Here is a 12,844-nt window from a genome sequence, read left to right on the forward strand (position 1 = left end):
AGAGAATGCAACATATGCACATTTATTTATAGGTTTGTTTTTTTTAAAAGGGAACTCTGCTTACTTTCACTTATTTTTCAGTTATATCTACAGTTGAAATACTAAATGCTCATATGGAACACAGCCGTCTTCAGTAGTTTTCCAAGTAATCCTGTGAGCCAAAAGAAAAGCTCTCTAAAAGAGAGCTGATATCCTTCATAAATTCATCTCAGGATTTCACCTCTGCTTGTGAGAATAGAAGCGTCACTTGCCCGCCCCCATTAAAACATTTTATTTATAAGAGGCAGCCAGTCACAAAAAGCTTAACTAGCAGTGGAATTGGGAGAGTATAATGAGCAAAATAAAATAATTTTGTCCACTTCTGGGCTGAACAACAAGCTAATGATAATGTTCATGACCATGTCCCACATTTTTCGCACAATTGGTCACCCAATTAATGCTTATGCGGCTAATATGCATTCAACTCTTAACTCTGTTTTGGGTTTCACCATCTCCTGAGACAAAAACAAAAAAACATTTGACTCTTTACAAAACATGTCATCCAGTGTGGATTAAATACATTTAGGATTATTTTGTGGCACAAAGCTTCCTGCTAATGGTAATGCACAGCAGTATCATGTTAAGGCTCAGTTAATGTCTTAAATTTAGGCGACCGAGCTGAGTGAGGAAGCTGCAGTGAAGTTAAACGTAGTTACTCAATCCTTGACAGCCTGTGATAAGTTATGAGATAATGAAATGATTTGTTTCTCTTCCAGTTACATCACCATCTTCCATGCACTCCGATACCACAACATCATGACAATGCAGCGCACTGGGGCCATCTTGGGCATCATCTGGACTGTGTGCGGGGGCTTGGGCGTGCTGATGATATTGTTCTTTGACTTCAAGCTCATCATGATCTGCTTCGTCATATTGTTTTTCATCTCCTTGGTGATTATCTGCTCCCTGTATGTCTTCATGTTCATGCTGGCGCGCATCCATGCCAGAAAGATTGCAGCGTTACCGGTTGGTGGCAGGAACAATCATCACCAGCAGCGGTGGGGGAGCAACATGAGAGGGGCCCAGACCGTCACCATCCTGTTTGGGACGCTGGTGGTTTGCTGGTCGCCATTTTTTTTCCACCTTGTCATCATCATGGTGTGCCCCATGAACCCCTACTGCGAGTGTTACCGATCGCTGTTCCAGCTGCATGTGGCGCTGCTGACGAGCCACGCCCTCTTCGATCCGGCCATATATGCCTTCCGCATCGCCGAGCTCAGGCACACCTTGAGGAAGATGCTGCTTTGTTCTGACTGGAAGCTCTGCTCGTAGAGACACCTGCTTGCTTATTTTATTTTAGTCTGTTTATCCAGTCAAATGTTAGCTTTTCATCAAAGTGTCCTTCGCTCAGTTGAATATTCAAATTTTAGCGTGAACTGTGAACTTGGTTGCCGCTAAGCAGCTGTTTCTCCAAAGGGAATTCTTTAGAGACATTCTAACATCCCGTGTATTTGAGTAGGCACTGTGGCACTGACTACTGTCCGTCAATCTCCTCTCTGTTTTGCTTGAATCCACTGTCTCCTCCTTTCTCCCAACACTTGGATGTTACCTACTTTCAGAAGTGTCAATGCATTCATGTTTGAAATGAACCTCCTGTGCTAACATCCCAACGCATCCATTTTAGAGAGCCTGTTACCAATGAACATGCATTTTTTTTCTCAAACCTGAGTGACACGATGTCCACATTTACAAATGTGAAAAATAAATTGACAACGCTCTCATTTCACTATCTGCTTTTATTCAGACACAATAAAAATAAGTCATCTTAAGCCAACAAAACATCACTTATTTGAACTGAAGCTCACGTTTACATTTCTTCATGCCATCACCGAACATGAAACATGATCCCACAGCTGTTTGCATTGTGTCACTGCACATATACACAGAACTAAGCATACAACGAGCAATCAAAACACAAGCTAAACCTTGATCCAGGAACATATAATGTTCAGTGTTCTTGCTGCTGCCTTTTGTGGGAACGAAAACAGAGCACTTCACAATAATCAGCAACAATGAATCATTCTGCAAAACTGCACAAATGCTGCACTGGAAGTGGATGTACACTTAGCAAAATATTTGTTTTCTTTACTAATTAAACTTACAATGGAGACAAAACAATGTACAGTTTTACATCAATATTCAAAGCACTTTTCATTGTGTTATACTTTTTTGATCTTACATTTTCAAAGTACTTGCAATAAACATTAAAGGAAATAACAGTAAGGCAATTACAAGACTGAACGAAGAAAAACATCCTCTTAGCGCTGTTGTTTTCTCTTAAAACAACTCTTATATTACTTTCCATCCACAAACCAAAATGCATCAGCCTGAAAACATGAACAATATAAACAACTTTCTGTTTTTGCAATAAATACTGATACGTAACAGCAAATAACTCGTTTCTTTTAGTATCTACCGCACAGCAACATTCTGTATGAAAGAGCAGTTTCAGCAGATGGCTGCATTTCCGGTAAAAATCTGTCAAGCTTCTCAGTTTGGAGGTAGACACCACCAACACACACTTACAGAAGGTATAGTGAAGCTATTTGTACATTCATTTTTACATTTCAAGCAGCTTTACATAGCTTTATACATGCCCAGTAGAGTGGCATTGAGAAGTGATCACTGGGGGTCACAGTGACTCAACAGAGCAGTGACTTTACATTCAGATCATAGCAGAAATTGCTGTGCTACCGGGCGGATTTGAGACGTTTGCTTGTTAAGTGTAGCACTAATGCAGCACAGGGCGAACAGCAGCAGGCAGAAAACTGGCTGATGACAAGTGATGTCATTCAAAAGTTCAGCTTAGCAGGGCAGACAACTTCTCCAGTGTACAGATAACAAGCAAGGTGTTTGCAGTGAGGCCATTTACAAATAATGTGCAACTGGTGGGTTTGGTTGCATTGGGTGTAAACACATAATCCTCCAAAGGAACACTGAGTCCATTAGGTGTATGAGAAAAAAAAGAATCAGCTCAATATGCAATTCCTGTTTGTTGAAGAGTGCTCATATACCTCCTTTAGAACATGTGCATGCAATCTGAGCGGCATTAGTTCAAAATATGTTTTCCTCCTAAAATGACAAACTATTATAAAAAACCTGAAGATGTGCTAAAACCTATAAGAATCAGAATTGGTCAGATAGTCACCGCTCTGTAACCACCTGAATTTTGGAGGTAGATAACCTCTCAAATCTGTCAGTATTCTTGCATTAGAGCAGTGCACTGGCCTTTTTGGGGCTTTCATGGTGTGTTAGGCAACATTTTACCTCCATCACACTGCCATCATTGCACACTAGTATTATGAAATCACTTTTACAGCTGCAGGTGGTGCTTCTGTTTAGCCGTATGTGCCTTCTGCATCACTAGACCTTTGTTTTAAAAATGTCTTTATAAATCGACTATATTTATTTAGCTTTTATTTATTCTAAATATGAAAACAGTTGTTTTCTAATGGCACTGATTTACATTCATTCGCTGGCACTTTTTAAGTCAACCCAAATGTTAGACCTGTACTACCACTGATCAGGGTCTTTACTATGAAATGAGTTAGGCATACTCAAGATATCTTATTGTTATCTGGTTTCACAAAGCCTCCCGTCAGCAGTCATGTTAAGTGGCTATGCCAGTTGTCATCAGCTCAGTAAGTCAACCCAGAATCCCCCAATTCTAGATGTAAGAATTCCATATAAAAGGAGCGGTGACATGGATCATTCTAGTGCTGCCTGTTTGTCTTCTATTACAACCTGTTTTCTTAAGAATGAAGAAATTAAAAACACAATACAGGCTAAAAGGAACAAATGATTAATACATTAATAAAGTAAATTACTTGTATTCTTACTAGTAAATGATTTGTGAGCAAGTAAAGAACAAAGTCAACAATTGAAAGGATTTACTGCTTTAATCAGCTTCTTTTGAAGATTTTGCCACGACACAAAAGGCTATAGATAAATTAAATTGCTTTGCAGTCACCAGGAAAAAAAGTTAGAAAGTTTTCCTCTCAAACCACATCCCGCTTTGTGGTTAAGGGCCTATGCTATCTCTTGAATCTTAAAAGCAAATGCTTCCCTTTCTTCCTTCAGTTTTTCCAGCTTGGCGTCAGAAGCAGACTAAAGATTTCTCAAGACAAAATTTCTAATCGACAAAATGACGGCAGCTGGCTCATTTGACCATTATCCTCTCCAGTAACAGCTTCATTCAGGCAGAAAAATCCAGGAGTAAAAGAAGAATTACAGACATGCTAGTAAGAAAACCAATAAACTGGATCTTCCATGCTAAAGTCAGTTGTTTCTGTGAAATCAATACATAGGGCTACTTTGATGGCTGCATGGTCCTACAGGATCTAATGAAAAAACATTTAGTTTTTGTTCATAAAGTCACAAAGTAAAAAAGAACTGTTAAGCTTTGAAAAATAGAAATTTTCTTTCTGTGGTAAAAAGTAATCTATGTGATCTATGACGTATTTGTTTGACCTTGTCATTACTTACCTACAGTGCAACGTATTCAATATGTTCACGTTAAGGCTTGTTTTCTTCTTGTTATTTTCAATGTAAATATATGGCTGCATCACCATTTTTCAAGCCTATAATCCTTAAAACCATGTGATGTTGATGGAAAAGCCCTTGATCACCTAAGCAGCCATCCAGGCTGTGCAGATCCATAAAAAGACCATAAGAGGGTCTGATTTTAACCATAAGAGATCTTACATTTATAAATTATGCTGAAACTGGTGGGAAATGAGAGGATTTGACTTTCTTGAAATATAAAATAAGCTGCCAGTTTTCCGCTTCATTTCATAACCTTTGACCAATTTTCTGGAAACCTCCACTTTCCTCTGTTTAATACACCTAAATTATTTCTTTTATGTTTTTACATATGCTGACAGCCTTGTGCATCTTCCTATTCTTTAATGTACTCTGGCATTACAATTCAATTTTATTTATAGAGCACCAATTCATAACAAAGGCCATCTCAAGGCACTCAATATTGTAAGCTAAAGATCCTACAATGTTTGAAAGACACGCCAACGATCACACGGCCCTCTATGAGCAAGCAATTAATGACAATGGAAGAAAAAACTCCCATTTGACAGGAAGAACCCTCCAGCAGAACCAGGCTCATCTACAATGATTGATTGGGGGTTAGGAGAATGAGAAGAGAACAGAGCGAGACAGGACAAAAGCAAAACTATAGCAGAGACAGCCAGAGTTTAATAATGGTTAATGATTAAATTCAGTAGTGGTGCACAAGAAGCGCTCTGTGCATCATAGGAACTTTGTAGTGTGGCTGCCTGTGAGGATCATTAATCTCCATTAAATACTCAACATTGATTTCTTGCAAGTGGTGAAACCATCCAGACTATCCAGGTGGCATCAAGGGGAACTGCCGTTTTTGCCATCTTAAAATTGTCTTTGTTTTTGTTCTAAGTTTGCCTTTGTTAACAGGACATGTACACACCAAAGAAAATAAGTGAAACTGTAGATTCCAGTACCTAATAGACAGAGTATAGGCAACTGCAGCTACAAAGAGCATTTTACAGGGTTAGTTCAGCCAACATGAAATCCTTTATCACATGAATGATGTCTGAGAAATCACTTTCACTTTAGTAATGTTTTAATTGATGTCTGGTTTTAGATTTAACTGGACAACCATTGCTGGCCCTGATGGAACACCCAGTGAATGACAGAGAGTCTTCTATGCAGAGGACGTGCTACTCTTTTTCTCTGACCCTCCTGAAATTCAAAATAATTATTTAGCATCTCAAACAGATTTGGTAGAGGACTCTGTGAAAGATGTGGAAAAGATTTTTGATTATTATATTCAAAATCTGAATAAATATAAGTGTTGTTTCACTTGCGCTTGTTTTGTGTGTGACTCTGCATTCAATATTGGAAAATATTCAGTTCATAACTGACATTGAACTAAAACATAATTCACTGCCCTGATATGCTCATGCTGTTCTAGGTAGACTGTTACATTTTCACAATTTAAAGCTTAAGGGTCTTTAAAAAAAAACTAGATACTACTTACTAACCGAAGCACTACTCTCCATAACTGGGAAACAGACTTTGATGTGTAAAATTGCTGTTTTAATTTGTAGTCACAGCTTGAAAGAAAAGCGAGAAAAAAAAAACTAAACAAAACTCACTAACATATGGATGTGGATAATTCTTACCACACCTTCCCCAACTTTTGCTGACTTCATTGCCTTTGTTAATTTATGCATGTGAGGTTAATGTTCAAGGAAGTACATCCAGCCGTCTAAATTAACAAAGGGTACATTCGGGTACATTTGGCAGCAGTTCTGTAATTTAAAGCCAGTATATGAGCACTCTTGCAGCACTGAAAGAAAAATATCCTGTCTATCCATTTGGCTACTGCATCAGACATATTCTGGGAACAGAGAATAAAAATCTTGCCAATTAAAAAAGAAAGGCCAAAGGAAAAAAGATAAAAGAAATGTCAGGGAGAATGAAAAGCAGGCCACAAACAGTTTTGTGTGACGCACGTTAATATGAATCATGGGCTTGGACTTTAGATGATCCTAACTAAGCCTTAAAATAATGCATCTAGTAAACTTTTTGTGTACATGGTGGACGCATTAGGAGATAACTCAATGTTCCAGTCTCCTTTCCAGCTTATACTTTTCAATAGTTGCTTGTGTGACGGTACACTGTACTGTCTGAAAAGTGCAGTGAACCAGTCCTTGGGTAGTAGTATTTCTATTCCAGCGTCATATTCGGTCAGTTCACTTTACCCATCCTTTCACTGGTCTTTTCTATTTCTCAGTACTTACCAGTCAAAGCACAGATGTTCGTGCAGACGTTTCTCAGACTGTAACAGCAGATGATCTCCTTAAACGTCTTCCTCATCTCCTGACTCCTGAAGGCATAGATCAGTGGGTCAATCACTGAGTTGCACATGATGAGGATGAGGTACATGTTGAAGTGGGACATGAAGCACACGCAGTAGAGATTCCGTGGGCAAGAGATCATCAGGATGAGGTGGAGAAAGAAAGGAGCCCAGCAGACGATAAAGATCCCCAGAAGGATGGTCAGTGTGATAGCCCCCTTCATGCTGGTGCGCTGATGGATGGAGTTGTAGCCGGGCAGGGCAGCAATGCGCTTCACGTGCGAGCGAGCGAGCATGAACATGTGACTATAGAGGGAGGCCATGATGAGCAGCATGGCAAAAAACATAGAGATCAGGCAGATGATCACAGGAGTGGAGTCTGAGTAGATAATGAAGACAATTCCGCAGCCAGTGCAGAAGGTCCAGATTCCCCCGATGATACAGCCAGCTCTCCTCACCGTCATGATGTTGTGGTACCTCAGTGCATAGAAGATGGTGACGTACCTGTGGATAATAACATAGTATCCACCTCAGTAACCTCTAATTTTATATCAACATTTATTGCTCACTGATGAATTACAAAATCGTTTCAAGTCAGAAAACTTGACATTTAAACATAACGGGGACTGTGTGTGTGCTGAATACAATAACTCACAGAGAGGGAACCAGACTACAGGTCACATGAAGTGAGACATTTATTCTTGAGACATTCAATATTCAATGAGGATAACGTTAGGCAACCTTGGGTTGTTGATCACGCATAACGTACATTTATACATAAAAGGTGCAATTTTGTTATTTGGTGGCTCTGTTGTAACCTCTGGTATGAATGTAATTTATATGTCTTTGAGACAATCTCGTAAATATTAAATGTCACTGAGAAACCAAATGAATATCATATTGTCAAGTTTCCTGATTCTTGCACACCATGTATTTATACCTGATTCATATACTGAATCAGAGTCAGCCTAATATGGACCCGAGTCCACCTCTTTCAAACAGCCTCTGGGGATGGTACAGTATCATCCAGTATGATGATCTATGCAATGTTTGCAGTTTTATACATGCTTCAGTACATGAAGGAATAGCAAGCATGGAAAAGGGAACAAAAGGAATGCCAATATGTTAGAAAGAGTAAGATTTAACTCAGTTAAATGTATATGGATCAAATATCAACATGTCTGACAAACATTTAAAAAAGAACAGTTTTTCCAGTTATTCTACATTCATTATTAAGCAGACAATTGATTAAATGGTAATCAATGGTAACAAAGACACACTTTTAAAATAGTGATCACATGCTAAATGTAGCTGTGAATGGTTGTGTGCAATCAGGACGAACTAATAAAGAACAGGCACTGAATAGTTTGAAGGCCTTATTGCAATTCTTCCAATTATTGTCATTTGTTAGGTTCTAGAACTAAGAAGTTATAAAATTACTGTTTAGAGCGGCATACTGGTGCTCCGTAAACCTGCGTGGGTTCTTTGGCTTCCACCCACAGTCCAAAGACTTGCATGGTAGGTTAACCCACCGAATTAGGAGATTTGAGGCAGACCTTTTTGAAATAGAATGGTCAAAATGAAAGCACAAGATCAAGAAAGTGTGCCATTGGTGCTTATGAAATATTCATCTCTTAATAATACAGCTTTGCTGCTAAATATTCAGGCTCCAAGTTGAGCTCAAGCTCAGATGAAATTAAAAGATCCATTTTTTTCAATGTGAAAAGCCCATAAAAAGACACGAATGGTGAAGATGAAAAAAACCTGCACATTTCAAGGGTTTAAAATCTACTTCACAAGCATACAAAAAAGGAAAAGAATGAGAAGGGAAATCAGAGAAAGATGGACATTTTCTGAGTTTTCTGTCTTGCCAGATAATTTATTGCAAAGTAAAAAGTAGAAAAAACTAAAATTTTCTGCCTGTCTTAACATTTGCACAGATGCCTTAGAGTAAGCAGCGATCCCCATGATGAATGAACCAAATTTGTTGTGTGTATCAGAGAAAGAAGGTGGAAATTAAGAAATAAAATGTCAATTTAAAACAAAAAATTAAACTGCATCAAGGCTGGTTTACTCATCTGCTTAAAATTTAATTCATTCACACAGTGAGACAACAAAAACACTTTGATCTGTTCAGCACTGACAACTAAGATTTAGTGCAAGCAGTATTTTTCTCTCCTCTTTACCCCACACTGTTCCAAAAAATAGTAATGTCAAATGATTTTACTGTGTATTTTACAGATGTGTACTGTTTTTCTAGAATATCATTACATTTACATAAGTAGACTGTGATCTGACAAGTCAAATGTAAAATAACATAACATCACTGTAAATGTAATAAAACACAATTTACTTGTTTGTTAAATATATTTTGTTGTACATATGCATATTTAGATCGTAAAAATACGTCCAGGAATGTCTCCCATCATGCCTTGGGACATGTTCTTGTTCTATTGTTTATGGTTACGTTACTTTTAACTGTTATCTTGAATGTTGTGTTTACGCCGTGGTGTAGCGTCACTGACAGTTGTTGTTTTGTAGAGAGAGTGCTGTACCATGAGTGACTTCTGCAGGGCCGGCCCGTGGCATAGGCCGTATAGGCAAATGCTAAGGGCGCCGTCCATCAGGGGGCGCCACGCCAGTGCCACAAATGTTGAAAAAAAAAAAAAGTTGGTACTATTATTTCTAAATACAAAAAATAATCCCACGTTAATTAAAATGCAAAGTAAAGCTTATTTAATAGAAATATTATTTGTTACAACATTACGCCCCCCCTCCCCGCACGGTGCGCCCCCTCCCTTCCCGTATCATGGTTCCTTTTGGATGTCGCCACATCAAAAAATCAACACAAGATGTCAAAACGGTCAAAACTGTCAGGTGCCCAGGGAAGAAAAAAGAGAGAAGAAGAGGAGGAGAAACGAGAAAAAGACAGAGGTAGGTAACGTTAGCCTACATGAAATTATTTGTCTGAATGTGAAAGTAACCTAAATTTTTAGCATTAAGCTAATGTTACATGATTCGCTAATTGCTAATCAATAAATAGCTAGTTAACTGTTTTAACGTCAGTTAATATTGTGGAGGGGGCTAAATTGTTATGGAAAATAATAATGTAACGTTAGGTAATTACAGTACACCCACCTTTCCCACCATTCCTCATTTGTATTCATCTTTTAAGCAGGTGTTTTTTGTTTACATTGTTATTGCCTTCTGGTTAGCTAATGTTTACCCTGCAGGTAATAGTCACTTTTCCACCCCTGTATATATTATAGTTGTAAGCCTAGTTGTTAAAGTGCACATCATTAATGTTAATTAAGCAATATCACATGAAAGGGAATGCTGTTTTTTAATATGAGCACTGCTGTGATTCGGTCAAAGATAATCATAACATAACATTCTCATATGATATTATACTGTTACTTTGCATTCTGCTATTCAGCATTTCACTGTAATGATGACAATAAATTGAATCTAATCTAATTTGCATATCAGTTAACATCATACATATATCTCTGGTTTTTCATTTATATTATATCATTTCATTTTATTCCTGGAATCATCTGTTTTTATTATTAGACTCAGTGGTGTCACATACTCCTCTCTTCAGATGCACTGTTGAAGTTTCTAAATCCCACCCCTGGGCCATCTACCACATCTACCGCTGCTGCCTCTACTTCAGCAGCACAACCCACCAGTGATGCAGCATCAGCAGCACAACCCAGCCATGATGCAGCAGCATCAAGCGGTCTTCCTGTTGCCTCCACCTCAGCAGCACAACCCACCAGTTTTGCAGCAGCATCAAGCGGTGTTCCTGTTGCCTTATTTATATTATATTTTTAATTTATTTTATCCAACTTGTTGACACGTTTTATTGTGTTTATGTATGTAAAATTTATTGTATTTCATATATTCATTTTTTATTTTTTGTATTCATTTATTTATTCATATATTTTTTTATCTTGTTAATTATTCTGATTGTGAATTTGCTTTCTTTAAGTAAAAAAAAAAAGGTCAAAGACAAAGCTATTCGGTTTCTTGTGAGTACATACACTGCACTGCAGATGTAGGGGGGCGCCACCTAAAATCTTGCCTAGGGCGCCAGATTGGTTAGGGCCGGGCCTGGACTTCTGTTGTGCTGTTGTTGAACCTTGAGGCATATTGTAGCACCGAATGTGTTTTAATAAAGAGCTCCTACCAGCTTGGGGTTAAATAACAAGCTCAATCTCTCTCTGTGAGCTTCTTTGTTAAGATTTCTCTGCATGCCACAATGTAAAACATTGCACGGACACGCTGTGCTAATTATATATTTTGAAAAAGAAATGTAGAGGTAGGAATTGCAATTAATATAAATAACATGACGCTAAGCATCGGCCAATGAATGTGAACTAACAACAAGGTCGCGGGTATGGCTGCGACCGTAGGAAAAAACCCTAATATGAAGGTATTTTACTGTGCATTTCACGGTAATGTTCTGTTCTTCTAGAATATCATTAAAGTTACGTAAATAGACTTTGACTTCACATTTTGAATGTAAATTAACGTTAAATCACTGTAATGTAATACAACATGATTGTCATGATTATCAAATGTATCTGTCTGTACATATGCATATTTAGATTGTTAAAATACATTCACAAATGTATCATGATCTCACAAATATCTGTCCGTTATTTGAAAGATTGAACTGTTGAATTCAAATGTAATGCTATGGAAAAGTATATAACATGATCCCTATAAGCTTGTGTTACAGCACATAAGTATTATTATCGCTGCTAGTTAGGCCGTTCGTGGCTCAAAAGTTGGCAGTTCTCCTTGTGAGCAGAAGATTGCCGGTTCGCGCCCCGGCTCGGACGCTCTCCGCCGTTGTGTCCGTGGTCAGGACTCTTCACCTACTAGTGATGGCCAAAGGGGCCGATGGTGCGATATGGCAGCCTCGTCTCTGTCCCAGGGCATGCAATCAATTATTACGTAAACCAACTGTTAATTGTATATTTCTGTACATTTACGTATTATGATTCATATTTCCACATTCAGTGACCTTGTTTATAGGTAATTTCATCGTTTGATCGCGTAAAAATGTTCCTAATTTAATGTCTAAAAGCACTTGGAAAAGGCAGAATCCCATGTCAAATTAGCTCAACAAACTCTATTTTCATTACTGAAAATAACTGTATTTTTATGGGACAGTTATTTTCTGTTATTTTACGGTCGTATTTTTGGCGCCCCAGCTGCCGGAATATTACCATTGTTTTAGGATGTTTTTTTTAACAGTGCATATGTGTATTTGTACAGGTATATAATGACTTTAATATATTCCCTTTGGGGTTTTTTTTCTTTTCTTTTCTTTCTTTCTTTCTTTTTTGTTTGCTTTGTTATGTTTCATGCTTTTCTTGATAATGAATAAAAACTGTTTAAAGAGAGAGAGAAAAAAGGAAATGTCAGAGGGAACACATGACAGGAATTAACTGAACGAGTGCCAAATAAGCACTGCCTCAATTTTCCTTAAAATTAATCATAAAATTACAGGGTCCTTTTTTGTTGTTATAAATTGTAACACGTCAGTTATGTTCAAGAACATTATTAGGAAACTGGGGGCTGTGGTGTTGGGCTGATGGATGAGGATTCATTGTGACTAGAGCCTTCAATTAAAACTTCAGTTCCCTTAAAAACATTTCAAAAGGAAACTATTAAGAAACAATAGCAAAAAAAAGAAAAAAAAAAGATATATTTGTGCTTATACTCCCTTCCATCATTACCTGTCCACAGCAATGGCCAGCAGGCTACACATGGATGCAACGACAGAGATGCAGATCATGGAGTCCACCATGTTGTCCATCTGCCTGATAAAGTGATCCTCCACCACCAGCTGCCTGTTGTTGAGAAGATAAATGATGATGGTCTCCCAGGCGTTGGACACACTCACCAGCATGTCTGCTACTGCCAAACTGCAAAAAACCA

At 38.0% G+C, this 12,844-nt stretch overlaps 2 protein-coding genes across 3 annotated transcripts in view; one reads left to right on the plus strand and one right to left on the minus strand.

Moving 5' to 3' along the window:
* The window catches only part of mc2r (melanocortin 2 receptor), a 33,165-nt gene extending 31,076 nt beyond the window's left edge, over positions 1–2,089 (plus strand). For both annotated transcript variants that reach the window (XM_085290624.1, XM_085290625.1), the window contains exon 3: positions 756–2,089. In XM_085290624.1, the coding sequence (XP_085146750.1) occupies positions 756–1,311 (556 nt within the window). In that variant the 3' untranslated portion in view covers positions 1,312–2,089. The remainder of the gene's footprint in view (positions 1–755) is intronic.
* LOC146563500 (melanocortin receptor 5-like) overlaps positions 1,756–12,844 on the minus strand; it is a 43,866-nt gene continuing 32,777 nt past the window's right edge. The window contains exons 4-5 of the mRNA XM_085290623.1: positions 12,643–12,831; positions 1,756–7,393 (exon numbers count right to left, since the gene is read on the minus strand). Of these exons, the coding sequence (XP_085146749.1) occupies positions 6,823–7,393; positions 12,643–12,831 (760 nt within the window). The 3' untranslated portion in view covers positions 1,756–6,822. The remainder of the gene's footprint in view (positions 7,394–12,642; positions 12,832–12,844) is intronic.

The sequence above is a fragment of the Mchenga conophoros genome, linkage group LG11 (genome assembly GCF_057382185.1).
Source record: "Mchenga conophoros isolate Kocher_MC1m ecotype Shallow Benthic linkage group LG11, M_conophoros_male_GT1.1, whole genome shotgun sequence".
NCBI lineage: Eukaryota > Metazoa > Chordata > Actinopteri > Cichliformes > Cichlidae > Mchenga > Mchenga conophoros.